This window comes from Carcharodon carcharias, chromosome 13 (assembly GCF_017639515.1).
Source record: "Carcharodon carcharias isolate sCarCar2 chromosome 13, sCarCar2.pri, whole genome shotgun sequence".
NCBI classification, from domain to species: Eukaryota; Metazoa; Chordata; class Chondrichthyes; order Lamniformes; family Lamnidae; genus Carcharodon; species Carcharodon carcharias.
In genome coordinates, this window is record NC_054479.1 from 137,518,061 (window position 1) to 137,540,950 (window position 22,890).

General features: G+C 44.2%; 1 protein-coding gene across 3 annotated transcripts in view; it reads right to left on the reverse strand.

Annotated features, from left to right (window-relative positions):
- Positions 1–21,566, reverse strand: part of taf3 (TAF3 RNA polymerase II, TATA box binding protein (TBP)-associated facto) — a 189,546-nt gene extending 167,980 nt beyond the window's left edge. Inside the window, exons 1-2 of one of the 3 annotated variants that reach the window (XM_041203604.1) lie at positions 20,795–21,166; positions 202–444 (exon numbers count right to left, since the gene is read on the reverse strand). In XM_041203604.1, the coding sequence (XP_041059538.1) occupies positions 202–444; positions 20,795–20,960 (409 nt within the window). In that variant the 5' untranslated portion in view covers positions 20,961–21,166. Of the gene's footprint in view, positions 1–201; positions 445–20,794; positions 21,167–21,449 lie in introns of those variants that run through there. The other 2 variants (XM_041203605.1, XM_041203606.1) reach the window with 2 other exon arrangements.
- Positions 21,567–22,890: the final 1,324 nt, after the last annotated feature.

A 22,890-nucleotide genomic window follows, 5' to 3' on the forward strand; every position in this document is an offset into this window, starting at 1 on the left:
AAATGGCCTACTCTTGCTCCTACTTCTTACACACTCCTCTTTCATTACACTCATGATATTCAGTTGCCAAAAGTTGTCACGTTGGCTATAAAATAAAGGCCCCTTAATTCGATGCCTTACAAATGTGCTGTTCCACGTGCCTTCGATGAGATGTTCAAATAACCTTGCCAACCAGTGAAATTTGATATTTAAAGACCTCACCTTCTTGCGATGAGATGAGTGGAGGCATGTATTCTGGAATATACTCCTTCTCCTCACCGAGACTCTTGGTTCCAGGCTGTGGGAATTGAAGTACATTATTTTTGCTGACAGGAAATGCTGGGATTTGGTGTGCAAATCCAATGGGCTCGAGGTTGTGAATATAGTCTTCAAGTTCTGAAAGGCTGATTCCCATCAATTTAAAGGCCTGGCCTAAATCATCCAAAACAGGATCTGTGCGGCCATCTGGCAAAGCATAAGAAAAGGAAAGTTTAGTGGCACTGTAAAATATTCTCATAGAGCAAAAAGAAATTAGCAGTTTCCAAGTACAATATTAATACTATTACTACAGTTTCATTCAGCCTACATGCTAGTTTGTTTTTGCTGTGGGTGAGTGCAACCTAAGGCAACCCAGCCCCTAATTTCCCCTTCCCCCTTGCAGGAAAGAACCTAACTTCTGCTTGGGACTTCTTTGTTGTTTTGTCGGAAAATGTGGCATCCTTTGTCACAGTGGCAGAAAAAGTGTTACACCAACAAGCTGTGCTACTCATGTGTCCAGTTTTGCCATTTTTCCAAAGCAACATTCCAGTCTGTCTCGACTAATGATCGTTCAGTCATTATTTAGGTTTAAACCTTATAGCTTGTAGTATTTTGATTAGAACATAAGTTGAATGAACTAATCAGCAGCAGGATTTAATGTGGCAGCATAATGAAAAAGTATTTGAAATGCTATATTTCACTGACAAAATATTACATTAAATTGCAGAAAAAAGACCTGTATCTATATAAATTTGGCTTTATATAAATTGTAGGTGAATATATTGATGATTGTAAATGTCAAAATAATCAGATTTGACTATTTGATTTCTCCCATACTTTTTAACTTTCTAAACTCTAATCCAATATCTATCCCATTCTTTCTATGACAGCCTATTCCTGCAACCCAGTCTCACTCAAGTGCTCAATGAAGTGAACTTAAGTGAATCTTAATTGATGATTAGCTCTTTATTCATGATAATGCTTCTCAACAATTAATAATACCAAATTGTCTCATACCATACTTTGATGTAATTTAGCAGTTCAGCGCAATGATTTATTCTGCCTAAGCCACTGCCAAAATACAGGGTTTTCAATATTGTCTTAATGAAGGAACTCTCAAGTCTTATCATGCAAAAGGCCACTAATTCAGTGTCAGCTAGAAACCCAGTGCATTAGAGTACACATTGTTATAGTCACAATGCAGTCAACAGCACCTGAACTGTGGTGTATTAATAAATCCAAAATTTTAATTAGTAACAAAGATGCTAATTAAATGCAAATGCATTCAGGTGCCTTTTAATTATTAAACGAAAATCATTTTTTGAACTTTACAGCAACGGATTGTCAAAATAAAAAAAACACAATTTATTATTTTTTTTAATTGAAAATGTAAGTTAAATTAATAATTAGAATAATTTTGGGTGAATTCATCTTAAAGATACCATAGAACATCAACTATAACTAATTACAAAATGGAAACATAAGTATTTTTGCATTATGTACTGTTTAAATTACTTTCAAAATGGCAGCCTTCCGTCTCAGTTGATGGTTTGTACCATGGTGGGTGACTCTGTGTTAAGCATCGCCTGGTATGGCTCAGGAACCTCACTCTGGCATGGCAGTCTCTGTCATATTTCTTGCAAAGGATGACAGTGGGCTGAGAAGGTGCATGATTCACAGACCTCTGTTGTCTCTGGGCCCTCTCCTTGGCCAGCTGAGCCAAGTCTCATGCTGTCCAACGTCCTTCCAAACAGTCAACTTCCGGAGGTCGTGGCCATAAGCAACTGTCTCCCAGTTGTGTCAACGTCTGCCATCTCCATATCTCGCTCGCAGATGTCCTTGCAGCACAGGAATGGACGCTCATGAGGTCGAGGCTCAGTGGCCAGTTCACCATACAGAATATCTTTGAGTATATGGCTATCATTCATCCAATGAACATGGGTGGGCTTTTGGTATTGGCTTTTTAATATTCACTTTTGCACTTAAGACTGTTGCACAAAGCTTCCGTGCCTCTTGCTTGCCAATTTTTTATGTTCTAGTCCCCTTTCCCCAACCCACTGAAATCTGGTTACCTAGACAATATTCTTTATATATGAGCTTTGATTGAGAATACTGGCAGGCTGGTCAACCATGGTGACAGGTGAAAAGGCAGCAATCACAGCCAAATCTGATCACATTCATACAAGGTATCCATAAACAACATGCTCCTTACTTGCTACATAATGATCATAAGCAAAAGCCCAGCTGGTTTTACCCCTCCGTGCTTTATAGATGCAGAGGTAAACTGCAGCATCCATCTGGTTTAAAATCAGCTAACTCAGCATGGGCTAGGCATCGAATCTGGGACATATCTGCGCTATGTGTCTTAATCACTTCTTACCTCAACCAGTTGAGGTGACAGATTAATCTAAGAAACCTTCCCCACCATGATTTCTAAACCAGCTGCTAATACATTAAGAACAATTCTGCTGGTGATTTTGTTACACAATTGAAAGAAATTGCTGCTTGATTTTATGCAATGCAATGAAGGATTCACTTTACTAAAATGTCATGAGTTTGGAACAGATCAGTTTGGTCAACCCTACTAAGTAGGGACAAAACTGAACCAGAATAAAAACAAGTGTCTTTAGAGCAAAGTACAATGCTGTAACGAACTCCAACACTTAACTTGAGTTTAAATCGAAGTTGCAGTTCGGAAACTACAATTCCCGTCGGGCCTGTGGACTTCGGCACGTGCGCTGAAGAACGGCCGCACACATGTAGTTCGTTGATTTAATTGCCTTCAGGCCAGGAATCGTACCCTACACACCTGTGCATAAGAAAAGGAGGTGAGGAAGTGAAACAGCATGAAACTGGAGGCCAGGTGAATGGAACAGAAGCACTATTTGAGAGGTGTCCCATGGCACAGGACACAAGGAGGGGGACAGGGAGAAGGTCCCAAACCAAGAACAAAATGCAAAAACGGGCAGAGACAAAGACAGGGATCAGAGATAGATCCCACTGAGTCAAGATAAATGGCAGGAGCAGAGAAAAAGGCTCCAAGTTAAAGAAAGAGCTGCAGGGAGCAGACTTGAAGCAAAGGGGCTCGAGAGAAGCCCAGAAGATCCGAGAAGACATCCAAAGGTTGGTGCCTCCATGCTGCGGGCCATAAGGGAAAGGGTACTCCTTTGGAGCAGTCGTGTTCTGCTTGGCACAGCCGAAGATCTGAAAGTGTGCTTGGAAGGTGAAACGTGAGCGTACTCGGAGATCCAGAAGAAATAAATCTCAGAATGCGAGATTGAAATCCTGGAGATGGATCCTTGTTGAAGTCATCCAAGTGGGAGCGAAATTTGGAGAGAATTCCAAGGCATGCTCTTGAAATGTGGAAATTGGAAACCCTCGTGGGAAAGACAGGGTTTCAGTGAGAACGGTTGGCTCACTGTGTGACAAGCATCTGGGTGAGTTGTTGAGAAATCCACAGAATCTGCTTGGGTCGCACCTGTCACTTACTTTGGAATGTGGTGTGTCTGACCACAGTTTGCCTGTTAATTCACATCTACTGCATACGTACCCTGAATATTGGAGTTTAAGATAGATATGGTAAATTGTTTTATTTCTCCAAATTCGTATGTGTCTGTAAAGATATAGCTGGGGTGAAAGAGTAGTGAATATTTGAATCATATTCTTGAGTTGGTATTGTGATCTTTCCAATCTTTTTTGTCTGGTGTAAAATAGTCTATTTTTCTTGTTCTAATAAACATTTTAGTCTTTCTGTTAAAAGTTCACCAGCAGACTTGAGTGAATTTGTTCAGTAACTTAACTCCACAGTTTCTAAAAAAATAATAAAAGTTAGGATCTATCAAGCCAGGCTTCACTCTGGGATCTGACTTGTCCAGTAGTAACATCAGGTGGGATCGTAACAATGTATAGCAGCTAAGTACGTGTCCAAATTCAAAAGAAGAACGTGAAAGAAGATGCCATAGTTATGTACAAACACTTGTAAGATGGAAACAAAAATGTATTTACGAAATAAAATTTCATTTGACCTGTCCTGAGAACACAGTTGTAAACAATGACAGCTGCTACTGAATCAATGAAAAGGACAATGGAAAAGAGGATCATGGACGACTGTGATAGCAATGTGAAGAATCAGAGGACCATCAAACACAGTGTTGGCTATTGAAAGATGCTCAAGGAAAGGTTATAAAAGACTGTCATGGTATGATGGGTACACTAAATAAGTACTTTGCATCAGTCTTCGCTCTTTGATTAAAGATGATATTTAATGGTCGAATTAAAAGGTGCATTTAGCAACAAAATTGTTTAATATTCATGTAGATGAAATAGACTGTTCCGGAAAGAATAAGGTCCCTTACAAAGATAGAGTTATGAACCCAGGTAGTACCACCCTAAGGCCTCAAGTAGATGGGATAAATCTTTGCCCTGAAGCAGCCCATGTCCAAATGCAGCAAGACTTGGACAATATCCAGGCTTGGGCTGACAAGTGGTAAGTAACATTCATGCCACACAAGTGCCAGGCAACGAACACCTCTAACAAGAGATAATCTAACCATTGCCCCTTGACGTTCAATGGCATTACCATCACTGAATCCCCCACTATCAACATCCTAGGAGTTACCATCGACCAGAAACTAAACTGGACTAGCCATATAAATACTGTGGCTACAAGAGCAGGTCAGAGGCTAGGAATCCTGCAGTAAGAAACTCAACTTCTGACTCCCCAAATCCTGTCCACCATCTACAAGGCACAAGTCAGGAGTGTGGTAGAATGCTCTCCACTTGACTGGATGAGTACAGCTCCAACAACACTCAACAAGTTTGACACCATCCAGGATAAACCAGCTCACTTGATTGGCACCCCATCCACAAACATTCACGCCCTCCACCACCGACGTAAAGTGACTGCAGTGAGTACCATCTACAAGATGCACTGCGGAAACCCGTCAAGCCTCCTTAGGCAGCACCTTCTAAACCCACAACCAATACCATCTAGAAGGACAAGTGCAGAAGATGCATGGGAACACCACCACCTGCAAGTTCCCCTCCAAGCCACATACCATCCTGATTTGGAAATACTTTGCCGTTCCTTCACTGTCGCTGGGTCAAAATCCTGGAACTCCCTCCCTAGCGGCACTGTGGGTGTACCTACACCACTTGGACAGCAGCAGTTCAAGAAGGCTGCTCCCCATCATAGTCTCAAGGGCAACTAGAGATGGACAATAAATGCTGGCCAAGCCAGCGATGCCCACATCCTATGAATGAAGAAAAAAATTATCTTTAATGGCTCGCAGGAATCTAGAATTGTTCCTTTAGACTGGAAAGAAGCCAACATAATCCCAATCTTTAAAAAGGGAGATAAAGCAGAACTGGTTAACAATACGTTTATTAGCTGGATATTAGTAGTAGGCAAGATGTTTGAGGGAACTTTTAGGGATGAGTTATGTAATTACTCAGACATAGATGGCCATATTACACAGCTTCCGAAAAAGGTTGCTTCTGAGCAACATGGATGTATTTTTTCCTACACAATAAAATATTCTGGAACTAGTGGTAATCTACTGTGCTGGTTGGAGAATTGATTGATAGCTCAGAGACCAAAAACAGTCATCAATGGATTTGGATCTACTTGGAGACCAGTCACCAGTGGAGACCCCAAGGGATCAGTGTTATTACCTATTTTTTTAAACTATTTTCTTTAATGATCTAACTGTAGGCGTTGAGGAATGAAATGCAAGTTTACTGACTAAACTTGCCAAGCTACCATGGAAAACATGCGATCACTGCAAGCAGATATACACGAACTGGCTCTTTGGTCCCGTGACTGGCAAATGATGTTTAAATTAGAAAAGGGTTGTGGGCAGAGCAAGTGCTGAACATACCTGGAAAAAGAATTAAAGCCAATAGTGAAAGAAAGGGATCTGGACTTCTGAGGTCTATGCATTATCCTCTAAAGGTTTATGATTAATGCTGCGAAGCTATAACTAAGGTGAATATCATGTGCCTACAGGACAATTCACTATATTAAAAAAACACACCATTTTGTCCTTGTAAAAGGCCTTGGTTAGGTCTCAGCTAGAATACAGTGTTTAGTTTTTGCCTCCTCACGTGGTGGGTGATATTGAGGCTTTGGAAAGGATGCAAAGGAGGGCTAGTCAATTAAGTGTCAGTTTAAAACATCTTAATTACCCTGGCAGGCTCAAAGCGCCGTGTCTCTACAATTATAGAACTACAGGCTTAGAGGTGATTTGATCAGGGTTTTTAAGATAAATAGTTTGTTTGGGTGGATCAATTGTTCCAACTGAATAACTTGAGGAGGAACATTTTGCAGAGAATAGTGGACCTGTGGAACAGCTTGCAATCTCATTTGGTGAATGCTAAATTCATTTAATTTCTTCAAGCGAGGGCTGGTTCTGTTTTTCAGGCAAGAGGCAGGCCCCTTGTAATATTCAGGTCAGGGTGATGTCCTAGACTAACTTTGATCGTCTAATGAGGTTGGAGAGGAATTTTCCAGATTCCCCCCACTCCCCTCAGTTGGTCTAGATTTCTAGCTGGTTTTTCACCTCTCCCTGGCGATCACATGGCTCTGGGTAGGATGGCAAATGTATATTTTGTGATCCACTAGGTGTCACAACCATATGGGATAGTCTGTATGGACCAGTAGGTCTTTTCCTGTACAGCATTTTTCATATGTTCATATACATTCTGTGAAGGGTGATCTTACCATGGCTAGCTGTGCTATAAAATTTTCTAATTTTTGATTCAAACAAAAAACATTATTTGACTGAAACAAATTCCTTTTAAAGTAATAAATAGCCAGTGACCCTGAACATATGCAGCCTTACAATAACACAAGCACTCAAAATAGCTTCTTTGAAAGTTTGGAATTTTAAGCTTCATTATTTCAAACTTCTGATATTATAAAGGGTTTTGATAGAGTGCTGGCTTTTATTTATTAACTCATACTTTTAAACACTTACTCCTACTATTTTCCCATTAAATTTCTCTACTACCACCTCCTTTACTATGATATTGGCAACACTGTCTTCTTCAGTGAAGATGTATGCATTGTACTCACTTAGAACTATGCCACCCAACCTCTACAAAATTATTTTCTTTTTGGTCCCTTGTCAGTCCAACTCTTCCTTTAACTACCATTTACTATATTTATACTATAAAAGACTTGTTACCTTTTATGTTAACTCTTTCTATTCTCACACACACTTTGTCCTTATTTCCTTCTTCAGCTTGCCTCTGTACATTTTATGTTTGATACTCGACTACATTGCAAAACTGCCATTTATCATAACCCTCTTTTTACTGCTTCACTTTAATCTCTATATCTTTCATCATCCAGGGAATTCTAGCTTTGAATACTCTTCCTTTCTCCCTCTTGGTAATGTGTCTAAGCTGTAGCCGAACTGTCTCCTCTTTAAAGGTCTCCCATTTCTGGGATGAAGGTGTTGTCTTACGAGGAACAAATCAGGCTTATACTCCTTGGACAAAAACAAAAATACCTGGAAAGACTCAGCAGGTCTGGCACCATCTGCGGAGAGGAACACAGTTAACATTTCGAGTCTGAATGACCCTTCAACAGAACTAAGTAAAAATAGAAGAGAGGTGTAATATAAGCTGGTTTAAGGGGGGGGTGGGTCAAATAGAGCTGGATAGGGGGCCAGTGATAGGTGGAGATAACCAGAAGATATCACAGACAAAAGGACAATGAGGTGTTGAAGGTGGTGATATTATCTAAGGAATGTGCTAATTAAGGGTAGAAAGCAAGACAAGCACTATACAGATAGTCCTGGTGGGGGTGGGGTGGGGTGAAGGAATCGAAAAAGGCTAAAAGGTAGAGATAAAATAATGGATGGAAATACATTTAAAATAATGGAAATAGGTGGGAAAAGAAAAATTTATATAAATTATTGGAAAAAAGGGGGATCGGAAAGGGGGTGGGGATGGAGGAAAGAGTTCATGATCTAAAATTGTTGAACTCAATATTCAGTCCGGAAGGCTGTAAAGTGCCTAGTCGGAAGATGAGATGCTGTTCCTCCAGTTTGCATTGAGCTTCACTGGAACAATGCAGCAGGCCAAGGACGGACATACGGGCAGGAGAGCAGGGTGGAGTGTTGAAATGGCAATCAACAGGGAGGTCTGGGTAATGCTTGTGGACAGACCGAAGGTGTTCTGCAAAGTGGTCACCCAGTCTACGTTTGGTCTCTCCAATGTAGAGGAAACCGCATTGGGAGCAACGAATGCAGTAGACTAAATTGAGGGAAGTGCAAGTGAAATGCTGCTTCACTTGAAAGGAGTGTTTAGGCCCTTGGACGGTGAGGAGAGGGGAAGTAAAGGGGCAGGTGTTGCACCTTCTGCGGTGGCATGGGAAGGTGCCATGGGAGGGGGTTGAGGTGTAGGGGGTGATGGAGGAGTGGACCAGGGTGTCTCGGAGGGAACGATCCCTGCGGAATGCTGCAGGGGGATGAAGGGAAGATGTATTTGGTGGTGGCATCATGCTGGAGTTCGCGGAAATGGCAGAGGATGATCCTTTGAATGCGGAGGCTGGCGGCGTGATAAGTGAGGACAAGGGGGACCCTATCATGTTTCTGGGAGGGAGAGGAAGGTGTGAGGGCAGATGCGCGGGAGATGGGCCGGAAACGGTTGAGGGCCCTGTCAACCACCGTAGGTGGAAAACCTCGGTTAAGGGCATGTCCGGCCCATCTTCCTCTCCCTCCCAGAAGCATGATAGGGTCCCCATTGTCCTCACTTATCACCCCGCCAGCCTCCACATTCAAAGGATCATCCTCCGCCATTTCCGCCAACTCCAGCATGATGCCACTACCAAACACATCTTCCCTTCATTTCATCCTCCACCACCGCCCCCCCCCACCCCGGCGGCATTCCACAGGGATCGTTCCCTCCGAGACACCCTGGTCCACTCCTCCATCACCCCCTACACCTCAAACCCCTCCCATGGCACCTTCCCATGCAACCACAGAAGGTGCAACACCTGCCCCTTTATTTCCCCTCTCCTTACCGTTCAAGGGCCCAAACACTCCTTTCAAGTGAAGCAGCATTTCACTTGCACTTCCCTCAATTTAGTCTACTGCATTCGTTGCTCCCGATGCAGTTTCCTCTACATTGGAGAGACCAAACGCAGACTGGGTGACCGCTTTGAAGAACACCTTCGGTCTGTCCGCAAGCATTACCCAGACCTCCCTGGCGCTTGCCATTTCAACACTCCGTCCTGCTCTCCTGCCCACATGTCCGTCCTTGGCCTGCTGCATTGTTCCAGTGAAGCTCAATGCAAACTGGAGGAACAGCACCTCATCTTCCGACTAGGCACTTTACAGCCTTCCGGACTGAATACTGAGTTCAACAATTTTAGATCATGAACTCTCTCCTCCATCCCCACCCCCTTTCCGATCCCCCATTTTCCCCCCAATAATTTATATGGATTTTTCTTTTCCCACCTATTTCCACTATTTTTAAATGTATTTCCAACCATTGTTTTATCTCTACCTTTTAGCCTTTTTCGATTCCTTCACCCCACCCCACCAGGACTACCTGAACCTTGCTCGTCCTGCTTTCTACCCTTAATTAGCACATTCCTTAGATAATGTCACTACCTTCAACACCTCTTTGTCTTTTTGTCTGTGATATCTTTTGGTTATCTCCACCTATCACTGGCCCTCTATCCAACTCTACTTGTTCCACCACCCCTTAAACCAGCTTATATTTCAACTCTCTTCTATTTTTACTCAGATCTGTTGAAGAGTCATTTGGACTCGAAAAGTTAACTGTGTTCCTCTCTGCAGATGCTGCCTGACCTGCTGAGTTTTTCCAGGTATTTTTGTTTTTGTTTTGGATTTCCAGCATCCACAGTTTTTTTGCTTTTATACTCCTTGGAATTCAGAAGAGAGGTGATCTTATTAAAACATAGAAGAACCTGAGAAGGCCTGACAGGATAGATGCTAAGAAGATGTTCTCTCTCGTGGGAGAATTTAGAACTGGGGGCACAGTTTCAGAATAAGGTATCTCCCATTTTAAAAATGGAAATGAGGAGGAATTTCTTCTCTTAGAGGGTTGTTAATTTTTGGAATTCTCTACCTCAGAGAGCAGTGGGTCACTGGATATATTCAAGGTTGAGTTAAGACACATTATTGATCTACAAGCGAATATGGGTTATGCAGGGCATTCAACCCTCCACAACCAATGCACAGTGGCAGCAGTGTATATCATATACAAGATTGCAGTGCTCACTAAGGCTGCTTTGACAGCACCTTCCAAACTCGCAACCTCCACTGCCTAGATGGTCAAGGGCAGCAGCCGCATGAGAACATCACCTCTGGAAAATTCCTCTTCAAGTCCCATTGTCCTTATTTGGAAAAATATTGCTGTTCCTTCACTATCACTGGGTCAAAATCCTAGCCTATTCCTGCTCCTATTTCTTATGTTCTTAACCCTCATCCACTGTTTCACCTGACAATTTTTGATTCTAATCTACCTGCGGTAGACATCTTTTCAACCCACTATTAATTATTAATGCATTAACAGGAACAATATTAGGCAAGAACCACTTAAATAGCATTTGGAAATTCCTCAGTCTGATATATCCAAATCACTAAAACTCTCCAGGCTATTGGAAAGTTGAGCTTGAAGCCCCACTATTGTTGTGTCCTCTAATAAATATAAACCTGGACTTGAGCTTGGAAAAAAATCACTGTAACAGCCACCTTACACACCATGCAGATTTAATTACAGTTAATAATGCTATTACAGAGCAGCGATTCCTACTTTCACAGTGTTCCCATCCATACTGAATGGGGCTTCAGCAACCTAAAATATAGATAGCAAATATAAATTCAGCATTCATTTTACTTGGGAATTAAGATGGGAAGGTTCATCACAAGGCATTAAGGGAAATTCCTTAATATTAATTTCAAGATGACTCATCATAGCAATATTAAAAAAAATTGATCTTGAATTGCAGTCACATCTATTAGCACTAAAGTTCAAAGACTATGACATACTAGTAAAAAACATATTTAAATCCAATCTGTACAAATAACAGAAAAATACGTATGAGGTCTTCAGAACAAGTGCCATGAAATACTGAGAACATTTGTTAAATATAATGGCCAAATAATTATAAACCTTCTGACACATTTTAATAGAGACTGTTGACACAGGAAACCTACTGTGGAGAAAATGCTTCCTGCAGTACTATAAAGAATTGCAGATTTTCTTACAAGTAAAATAATACCCATGCATTTAACACCAAATCTAATTTAGCTAATTGTGCCATGCAATGGACCAAAACAATAATCCAGAGAAAGGTTAACTCAATGAAATTCTGGTAAAGCTCCATTAACCTTTTTCAATCAGGCCAACACACCAACCTCACAAGCTGCCAGTCATTTTCCTACAGACTTGGTACTTAAAAGATGAATGAAGTATCGTTTTAAATAAACTTTCTCAACATGCACATTACTTAAACAGTAGAGGCATTTATAGTGCTTGTGGAAGTGATTGATGATCAGTGGTTACACAGCTATTTAAATGGCAAAATCAATCTTCTGAACTACTATGCACTTGTCAACATCTATATCAATGCTCTGTCCATACCCTTTCAGGTATACTCACAATCCATATTTCTTTTATAAATCATAAAACTTAGCTGTTCCTCTCATCAACTTCCTCCCCTTTTCTCTTGAAAGTACTGACTTTTGTTGAAATGCAATTTCATGGACAATGAATGTCCTTTGGTCGTTTGTTATAAGAACACAGGAATAGGAGTGGCCATTCAAACTCTTGGGCCTGTACACCATTTAATTAGATCATGCTTAATCCGTACTGTGTATAGAAAATGAATGCTGATGTGCTTTTAATTACAGGGACATCATGGCAGAGCACAATCCTGTCCACATGGGTGCACTTTTACCAAAGGTCACTGGGTAAAAATCAAGAGAATGAACTTTGACTGATTTTCATTTTCCCAATACAGGGACACTTAGACCAAATCGCAAGCTGGGTTTGGTGAGGCCCACATGAACTGTAAATTGAATCTTGAACTTTCTTGATTGATACGATTGGTAAAGTTCCTGGATAAAATGTAGTCTTACTGATGTTCTGCTTCTACATACAGACTTAAAAAAAACTGTACGGTTTCGCATTCTGTTTTTTCATTGCGTTTTAACCAGTGACTTTTCATGATGTGATCAGGGAGTCTTGCAATGAAAAGCACAGAGAACTTAAATAGTTTATTTAAATTAAATGGCAAAAGTATGCTGGGTTAGTAGCTGTATTTACTGAAGCTAATACCCCTGTTTACAATCAGTTTCAGAAATGCCTCCCAGCTAATTTCCTAGCAAAGTCATCAGCACTTCAAAATATCCAACAAAAATATTTCAAAATAGGTTAACCGTTTTAATGGCACAATGCTGTAGCATACAGGACCTGAAATAAACAACATCACTGCAATGGAGATACCCTATCCTGAGTTTCAAGTCTCACTTCTGCTACTGTAGAAAAATGCCAGGCTGAGGCCAAGTACTTACACACTTGGAGCCAGAATCATCCCTAAGCCACTATTTTGCACCCTCCAGTGGCTGTGCCAAAAACCTCGGAATTGTTGAGCCACAATACACTAAGTTGATTGGTGGCATAAAAAAAGTATTAATCATTGTTGTAACCTTTTACATTTTTTTTGAATGGGACTGATTAACTGGGAGAAAATTGCAGAAAATCCTCAATTCGGTGAGTGGGAAAAGTTACTTCTGAGTGTCACATGTTAATGCAAGCTGAAGGAAGCTTTAATTAATTAAATCTGATTTTAGCAGAATTATTAAAATTAATTTGTAAAGCAAATGTAAAGGCTGAAATCATTCACTGTACTGAGCGTTTAAAAATCAATAGTTGTTGGTAACTTTCTTGAGCAGAACATCAGTAAGACTACGTTTTTTTTTTATTCATTCATGGGATGTGGACATTAGTGGCTAGGCCAGCATCTATTGCCCATCCCTAACTGCCCTTGTTCAGATGGCACTGCAGTAGGCCTGGAGTCACATTTAGGCCAGGTAAGGATGATAGATTTACTTTCCTAAGGGGCATTAGTCGACAATGGTTTCATGGTCATTATTGCAATTTTTAATTCCAGATTTTTATTGAATTCAAATTCCACCCGCGTTACCCTGGATTACAGGTCAGCGACAATACCACTATGCCATCGCCTCCCCGCTGTTCAGATCTATACCATGGTCACTATTATATTAATGAGCAAATCCTAGTATAAAATGAAACATGTCTACAGCAAACACAAAATGCAAATAAAAGTCACAAAATCTGTACATTTGGACGCAGATTTTCAATACTATTGCGTAATGCAACAAAATTGCAACGTGTTCTTAGAAGTGAGGTTACAAGGGTTACCACATACTGATACAGTCCTATGACATTTTGAATGCTGAAAACATCTCCACCCAATGTCCTCAAAACCTCAATTACAAATTTCAAAAAACATCTGTAAAATACAAGACTTATGTATACTTAAGTAATTTATGTACAATTACAAAATTCATCAACAAAATTATGCGCATTTACAATGTAGTGTTTTGTACATGAATGTTGTACCAGAAAGTGTTTAGACAGGACACCCACTCTCTTATAACATCTCAGATATCACACATTTATGATCATGTCATCAAGAAAACACATAAAACATCCCTCTTGAACAGGTTCTTTTATAGCTTTCCAAAGGCAACATTGCAATATTGTGTGGTGTTTTGAAATGCAATTAATTTAGTGGAAAATTATTTAATTGGGGAGTTTTTAAACTAGCATGATATTCCAAACATCACAGTTGATGAGCCCAAGATGCTTTGCTCAAAATACCAAGATGCTTTTCAAAATTACATGGCTACTAAACATGTAGTTATGAAATATTGTTATCCAGATAAATGTTATATAATATAACCTGCTTAAAATTTACTAATGGAGGCATGACATTTGCAGCCTTTCTAAAGCTGATGTCACTGACAAAATATCACTGAGATGTCAATGTAGTTAGTTCCAGAACTTTTAAACCAAATACGATGAGAACGGAATTGTGTACAGAGGTGACGTGGTTGTGTCATTTCTCATTTCTTTCCCCATAACAATTCCGCTTAACTGATTCAAATGATAATGGGGAAGAGAGGGAAGTTAAGTTAGTATTAATTACAGTGATGCCTGCTGCAGCTGCTTGTAGCTACTCCTACCAGGAGATCTGGAGTCATGGTATCTCAAACTCATCTGTTTTACCATCCTCACACATCCACTGTAGGTTGTCTGCAACCATTCTGTGAGGTCTGCCATCCAACTACACCTAGCTCGACCCGCCTTCCTGTAGAAGAGATATCTGTAGCTTCTCAGCTCTGGTCAAATGGCCAAAATACTGACATTTTCTTTTCTGGATGTCACTTGTGAAGAGTTATTTTTGTTCTTGTAATTTCCAGCACTTCGTCATTAGTCTTATTGTTTGTAAATGGAAATTTTAGCATACATCTTAGCATTCACATTTCAAAGGCCTCGATCTTTTCCGCAGACCTTTATTGTCCAGCTTTCTGAGGCACACAGCAAAGTGTATAGAATGTAGCATCTTATGAGTTTTTTTCTTGTTGTTAATACATCCTTCATCTTCATAAAATTACTTTTGGCTATCTCTATCTTTCTTCTAATTTCAGCCTCATATCTATCATCTTCTGTTATCATTTGTCCTAAATAGACAAAGTTAATTACTTGTTCCACCATCCACTTCAATCTCCATTCTAGTTTCTTCTAATGTATTACTTCTAACTACCATTGTTTTTGTCTTTTTGGTATTCATCCTCAGTCCATATTCTAAACCTCCAGTAGGCTTATGAGATCATTAGAAATTGGAGCTGGTATAGGCCTTTTAGTCCTTTGAGCCTGCTCCACCATTCAATAGGATCACAGTTGATCTTCCTCGGCTACATCTTCCTGCACTATCCCCATATCCCTTAATACCCAAAAGTCCATCAACCTCAGTCTTGAACATACTTAATGACTGAGCACCCTGGGTTAGAGAATTCTAAACATTCAAAACCCTTTGAGTGAAGAAATTTCTCCTCATGTCAATCCTAAATGGCTGATCCCTCATTCTGAGACTGAGGCTCCGTGTTCCAGATTCCCTGAGCAGGAGGAACATCATACAACCTGTCAAGTCCATTAAGAATTTGCTACGTTTCAATTAGATTACCTCTCATTCTTCTAAACTCCGAGGAAACAGGCCAACAATATAAAATGCAGGCTGTCAGGCAGGTTTGTTGCTCAGAGGCTGTTTGGTGAAGTGTTTATACGGGGAGGGAGGAAAACCTGGAGTGAGTGAAGTTCTTGCTGTGTGTGTGTGTGTGTGTGTGTGTGTGTGTGTGTGTGGGGGTGTGCGTGCGTGCGTGCGTGTGCGGCTGTCTAAGGATGTGTGTGTATTTGTGTGTCTGTGTACGTGTGTATTGCTGTCTAAGTGTGTGTGTGCCTGCCTGTGTATGTATGTGTCTAACTGTGTATGTGTGTTCACTGTGTATGTGTGTATTGCTTTCTAAGTGTGTCTGTGTATGTGTGTATTGCTGTCTATGTGTATGTGTGTATTGCTGTCTATGTGTATGTGTTGCTGTCTAAGTGTGTGTGTGTGTGTTGCTGTCTAAGTGTGTGTGTTGCTGTCTAAGTGTGCGTGTTGCTGTCTGAGTGTGCGTGTGTGTCGCTGTCGGAGTGTGCGTGTGTATCGCTGTCGGAGTGTGCGTGTGTATCGCTGTCGGAGTGTGCGTGTGTATCGCTGTCGGAGTGTGCGTGTGTATCGCTGTCGGAGTGTGCGTGTGTATCGCTGTCGGAGTGTGCGTGTGTATCGCTGTCGGAGTGTGCGTGTGTATCGCTGTCGGAGTGTGCGTGTGTATCGCTGTCGGAGTGTGCGTGTGTATCGCTGTCGGAGTGTGCGTGTGTATCGCTGTCGGAGTGTGCGTGTGTATCGCTGTCGGAGTGTGCGTGTGTATCGCTGTCGGAGTGTGCGTGTGTATCGCTGTCGGAGTGTGCGTGTGTATCGCTGTCGGAGTGTGCGTGTGTATCGCTGTCGGAGTGTGCGTGTGTATCGCTGTCGGAGTGTGCGTGTGTATCGCTGTCGGAGTGTGCGTGTGTATCGCTGTCGGAGTGTGCGTGTGTATCGCTGTCGGAGTGTGCGTGTGTATCGCTGTCGGAGTGTGCGTGTGTATCGCTGTCGGAGTGTGCGTGTGTATCGCTGTCGGAGTGTGCGTGTGTATCGCTGTCGGAGTGTGCGTGTGTATCGCTGTCGGAGTGTGCGTGTGTATCGCTGTCGGAGTGTGCGTGTGTATCGCTGTCGGAGTGTGCGTGTGTATCGCTGTCGGAGTGTGCGTGTGTATCGCTGTCGGAGTGTGCGTGTGTATCGCTGTCGGAGTGTGCGTGTGTATCGCTGTCGGAGTGTGCGTGTGTATCGCTGTCGGAGTGTGCGTGTGTATCGCTGTCGGAGTGTGCGTGTGTATCGCTGTCGGAGTGTGCGTGTGTATCGCTGTCGGAGTGTGCGTGTGTATCGCTGTCGGAGTGTGCGTGTGTATCGCTGTCGGAGTGTGCGTGTGTATCGCTGTCGGAGTGTGCGTGTGTATCGCTGTCGGAGTGTGCGTGTGTATCGCTGTCGGAGTGTGCGTGTGTATCGCTGTCGGAGTGTGCGTGTGTATCGCTGTCGGAGTGTGCGTGTGTATCGCTGTCGGAGTGTGCGTGTGGATCGCTGTCGGAGTGTGCGTGTGGATCGCTGTCGGAGTGTGCGTGTGGATCGCTGTCGGAGTGTGCGTGTGGATCGCTGTCGGAGTGTGCGTGTGGATCGCTGTCGGAGTGTGCGTGTGGATCGCTGTCGGAGTGTGCGTGTGGATCGCTGTCGGAGTGTGCGTGTGGATCGCTGTCGGAGTGTGCGTGTGGATCGCTGTCGGAGTGTGCGTGTGGATCGCTGTCGGAGTGTGCGTGTGGATCGCTGTCGGAGTGTGCGTGTGGATCGCTGTCGGAGTGTGCGTGTGGATCGCTGTCTGAGTGTGCGTGTGTATCGCTGTCTGAGTGTGCGTGTGTATCGCTGTCTGAGTGTGCGTGTGTATCGCTGTCTGAGTGTGCGTGTGTATCGCTGTCTGAGTGTGCGTGTGTATCGCTGTCTGAGTGTGCGTGTGTATCGCTGTCTGAGTGTGCGTGTGTATCGCTGTCTGAGTGTGCGTGTGTATCGCTGTCTGAGTGTGCGTGTGTATCGCTGTCTGAGTGTGCGTGTGAATCGCTGTCTAAGTGTGCGTGTGTATCGCTGTCTATGTGTGTATATATTGCTGTCTATGTGTGTGTATATCGCTGTCTAAGTGTGTGTGTATATTGCTGTCTATGTGTGTGTGTATATTGCTGTCTAAGTGTATGTGTATGTGTAATTCTGTCTGTGTGTCAATGTGTATATATTGCTGGCTAAGTGTGTGTGTGTATAATTCTGTCTAAGTGTATGTGTGTATATTGCTGTCTAAGTGTGTGTGTGTATATTGCTGTCTAAGTGTGTGTGTATATTGCTGTCTAAGTGTGTGTGTGTATATTGCTGTCTAAGTGTGTGTGTGTAATTCTGTCTAAGTGTGTGTGTATATTGCTGTCTAAGTGTGTGTGTGTATATTGCTGTCTAAGTGTGTGTATGTAATTCTAAGTGTATGTGTGTATATTGCTGTCTAAGTGTGTGTGTGTATATTGCTGTCTATGTGTGTGTGTGTGTATATTGCTGTCTAAGTGTGTGTGTGTGTAATTCTGTCTAAGTGTGTGTGTATATTGCTGTCTAAGTGTGTGTGTGTAATTCTGTCTAAGTGTGTGTGTATACTGCTGTCTAAGTGTGTGTGTGTGTAATTCTGTCTCAGTGTGTGTGTGTATATTGCTGTCTAAGTGTATGTGTGTGTAATTCTGTCTAAGTGTGTGTGTATATTGCTGTCTAAGTGTGTGTGTGTGTAATTCTGTCTAAGTGTGTGTGTGTATAATGCTGTCTATGTGTGTATGTGTATATTGCTGTCTAACTGTGTGTGTGTGTAATTCTGTCTAACTGTGTGTGTGTGTGTAATTCTGTCTAAGTGTGTGTGTGTGTAATTCTGTGTGTGTGTGTGTGTGTGTAATTCTGTCTATGTGTGTGTGTGTGTAATTCTGTCTAAGTGTGTGTGTGTATATTGCTGTCTAAGTGTGTGTGTGTAATTCTAAGTGTGTGTGTGTATATTGCTGTCTAAGTGTGCTTGTGTGTGTAATTCTGTCTAAGTGTGTGTGTGTATATTGCTGTCTAAGTGTGTGTGTGTATATTGCTGTCTAAGTGTGTGTGTGTATATTGCTGTCTAAGTGTGTGTGTGTGTAATTCTGTCTAAGTGTGTGTGTAATTCTGTCTAAGTGTGTGTGTGTATAGTGCTGTCTAAGTGTGTGTGTGTATATTGCTGTCTAAGTGTGTGTGTGTATATTGCTGTCTAAGTGTGTGTGTGTATATTGCTGTCTAAGTGTGTGTGTGTATGTTGCTGTCTAAGTGTGTGTGTGTATATTGCTGTCTAAGTGTGTGTGTGTGTAATTCTGTCTAAGTGTGTGTGTAATTCTGTCTAAGTGTGTGTGTATATTGCTGTCTAAGTGTGTGTGTAATTCTGTCTAAGTGTGTGTGTATATTGCTGTCTAAGTGTGTGTGTAATTCTGTCTAAGTGTGTGTGTGTATATTGCTGTCTAAGTGTGTGTGTGTAATTCTGTTTAAGTGTATGTGTGTATATTGCTGTCTAAGTGTGTGTGTGTGTATATTGCTGTCTAAGTGTGTGTGTGTATATTGCTGTCTAAGTGTGCTTGTGTGTGTAATTCTGTCTAAGTGTGTGTGTGTATATTGCTGTCTAAGTGTGTGTGTGTAATTCTGTTTAAGTGTATGTGTGTATATTGCTGTCTAAGTGTGTGTGTGTGTATATTGCTGTCTAAGTGTGTGTGTATATATTGCTGTCTAAGTGTGCTTGTGTGTGTAATTCTGTCTAAGTATGTGTGTGTATATTGCTGTCTAAGTGTGTGTGTGTAATTCTGTTTATGTGTATGTGTGTATATTGCTGTCTGTGTGTGTGTGTATATTGCTGTCTAAGTGTACTTGTGTGTCTAATTCTGTCTAAGTGTGTGTGTGTATATTGCTGTCTAAGTGTGTGTGTGTGTATATTGCTGTCTAAGTGTGTGTGTGTAATTCTGTTTAAGTGTATGTGTGTATATTGCTGTCTGTGTGTGTGTGTGTATATTGCTGTCTAAGTATGTGTGTGTAATTCTGTTTAAGTGTATGTGTGTATATTGCTGTCTGTGTGTGTGTGTGTATATTGCTGTCTAAGTGTGTGTGTGTAATTCTGTTTATGTGTATGTGTGTATATTGCTGTCTGTGTGTGTGTGTATATATTGCTGTCTAAGTGTGCTTGTGTGTGTAATTCTGTCTAAGTGTGTGTGTGTATATTGCTGTCTAAGTGTGTGTGTGTAATTCTGTTTAAGTGTATGTGTGTATATTGCTGTCTGTGTGTGTGTGTGTATATTGCTGTCTAAGTGTGTGTGTGTAATTCTGTTTAAGTGTATGTGTGTATATTGCTGTCTGTGTGTGTGTGTGTATTGCTGTCTAAGTGTGTGTGTGTATATTGCTGTCTAAGTGTATGTGTGTATATTGCTGTCTAAGTGTGTGTGTGTGTATATTGCTGTCTAAGTGTGTGTGTGTATATTGCTGTCTAAGTGTGCTGTGTGTGTAATTGCTGTCTAAGTGTGCTTGTGTGTATATTGCTGTCTAAGTGTGTGTGTGTAATTCTGTTTATGTGTATGTGTGTATATTGCTGTCTGTGTGTGTGTGTATATTGCTGTCTAAGTGTGCTTGTGTGTGTAATTCTGTCTAAGTGTGTGTGTGTATATTGCTGTCTTAGTGTGTGTGTGTAATTCTGTTTATGTGTATGTGTGTATATTGCTGTCTGTGTGTGTGTGTATATTGCTGTCTAAGTGTGCTTGTGTGTGTAATTCTGTCTAAGTGTGTGTGTGTATATTGCTGTCTTAGTGTATGTGTGTATAGTGCTGTCTAAGTGTGTGTGTGTATATTGCTGTCTAAGTGTGTGTGTGTATATTGCTGTCTAAGTGTGCTTGTGTGTGTAATTCTGTCTAAGTGTGTGTGTGTATATTGCTGTCTAAGTGTGTGTGTGTAATTCTGTCTAAGTGTGTGTGTGTATTGCTGTCTAAGTGTGTGTGTGTATATTGCTGTCTTAGTGTGCTTGTGTGTGTAATTCTGTCTAAGTGTGTGTGTAATTCTGTTTAAGTGTGTGTGTGTATATTGCTGTCTAAGTGTGTGTGTGTAATTCTGTTTAAGTGTATGTGTGTATATTGCTGTCTGTGTGTGTGTGTAATTCCGTCTAAGTGTGTGTGTAATTCTGTTTAAGTGTATGTGTAATTCTGTTTAAGTGTGTGTGTGTATATTGCTGTCTGTGTGTGTGTGTGTGTGTTGTGTTTGTATGTGTGTCTGTACAAATAGGGCTCGGGTACTCACACAGCTCGCTGTAGCGATGGCAGCCCCGGGTCAGCTGCTCGATGTACCTGTTGAGCACATCGGTGAGGATGTCGCAGGCCGTGACCTGCACCGAGTCCCAGCCCAAAGCCTGGCAGATCTGCGCCACCGCCACCCGCAGCAAGGCCCGCCCGTAACTGTCGCACATCCCGGCTCGCCGCCACACACAGACCCCCCCCAAAAAAAAAAACCGCCAACGGATATTGTCTCTCCGTGTGTGTCTCTCTCTCTCTCTCTCTCTCTTTCCCCGGATCCCCTCCCCTCAATCCCGCCGAGCCGGCATGGCCCTGTTCCCGGAGCCGCCGCCGCCGCCGCCGCCGCTCGGCCCCTCACTCCCGAGCCGCCATGTTGTCTTCCGCCGCCGGCTCCGGACTCCGAGACGCGACCAATTGAGCGCCGGGAGGTCACCCGCCCGATCACATCGCCGATCGATGCGGCCGGATCGGCTCGTCAGGCCTGCCATTGTTGTTGCCCTGGAGACGGGGTTTGGATGGGATGGCGGCTGAAGGGGGAGGGGGAGGGGTTATTTTTTTTTTTATCCTCTATCAAGTGGCTTCCACGAAGCGCCTGACGGTGAATGGGATTGAGCGCTCGGCACCCCCCCCCCCCCCCCCCCCCCCCCCCCCCGGACAACAACCTGAATTTATAAAGCGCCTCTAACAGGGAGAATCCTCTCGCCGCAGCGTTTCAGAAGCAGAATCGGACCCTCGGCCGCACCAGGAGATGTTCGGGACGGCGGGTGACAGCTTCACATCCCCTCATGCCCGGGGGATGGGGGATGGGGGATGGGGGGATGGGGGATGGGGGATGGGGGGAGGCGAGCGGGCCCTCAGCGCCCCGACTCCAGAGTGGGCCAGGAGACCAGGCCCCGCCCACCGCAGGGCAATGGGTCCCCCCCCACCCCCACCACAGGGCAATGGGTCCCCCCCCACCCCCACCGCAGGGCACTGGGTCCCCCCCCACCCCCACCGCAGGGCACTGGGTCCCCCCACCGCAGGGCACTGGGTCCCCCCACCCCCACCACAGGGCAATGGGTCCCCCCCCACCCCCACCGCAGGGCACTGGGTCCCCCCCCACCCCCACCGCAGGGCACTGGGTCCCCCCCCACCCCCACCGCAGGGCACTGGGTCCCCCCCACCCCCACCACAGGGCACTGGGTCCCCCCCACCCCCATCGCAGGGCACTGGGTCCCCTCTCACCACAGGACACTGGGTCCCCCCACCCCCACCACAGGGCACTGGGTCCCCCCACCCCCTCCGCAGGGCACTAGGTCCCCCCACCGCAGGGCACTGGGTCCCCTCTCACCGCGGGACACTGGGTCCCTCCACCCCCACCGCAGGGCACTGGGTCCCCCCCACCCCCACCGCAGGGCACTGGGTCCCCCCCACCCCCACCGCAGGGCACTGGGTCCCCCCACCCCCATCGCAGGGCACTGGGTCCCCCCCACCCCCACCGCAGGGCACTGGGTCCCCCCCACCCCCACCGCAGGGCACTGGGTCCCCCCACCCCCATCGCAGGGCACTGGGTCCCCCCCACCCCCACTGCAGGACACTGGGTCCCCCCCACCCCCACCACAGGGCAATGGGTCCCCCCCACCCCCACTGCAGGGCACTGGGTCCCCCCACCCCCTCCGCAGGGCACTAGGTCCCCCCACCCCCACCGCAGGGCACTGGGTCCCCCCCACCCCCACCGAAGGGCACTGGGTCCCCCCACCCCCACCGCAGGGCACTGGGTCCCCTCTCACCGCAGGACACTGGGTCCCCCCCACCCCCCACCGCAGGGCACTGGGTCCCCCACCCACCGCAGGACACTGGGTCCCCCATCCACCAGGATACTGGGTCCCCCACCTGCTGCAGGACACTGGGTCCCCCACCTGCTGCAGGACACTGGGTCCCCCACCCGCTGCAGGACACTGGGTCCCCCACCCACTGCAGGGCACTAGGTTCTCCACCTACTGCAGGGCACTAGGTTCTCCACTCACTGCAGGGCACTAAGTTCCCCATCCGCTGCAGGGCACAACATCCCCACCCACTGCAGGGCACTAGGTCCCCACTCACTGCAGGGCACTAGGTCCCCAC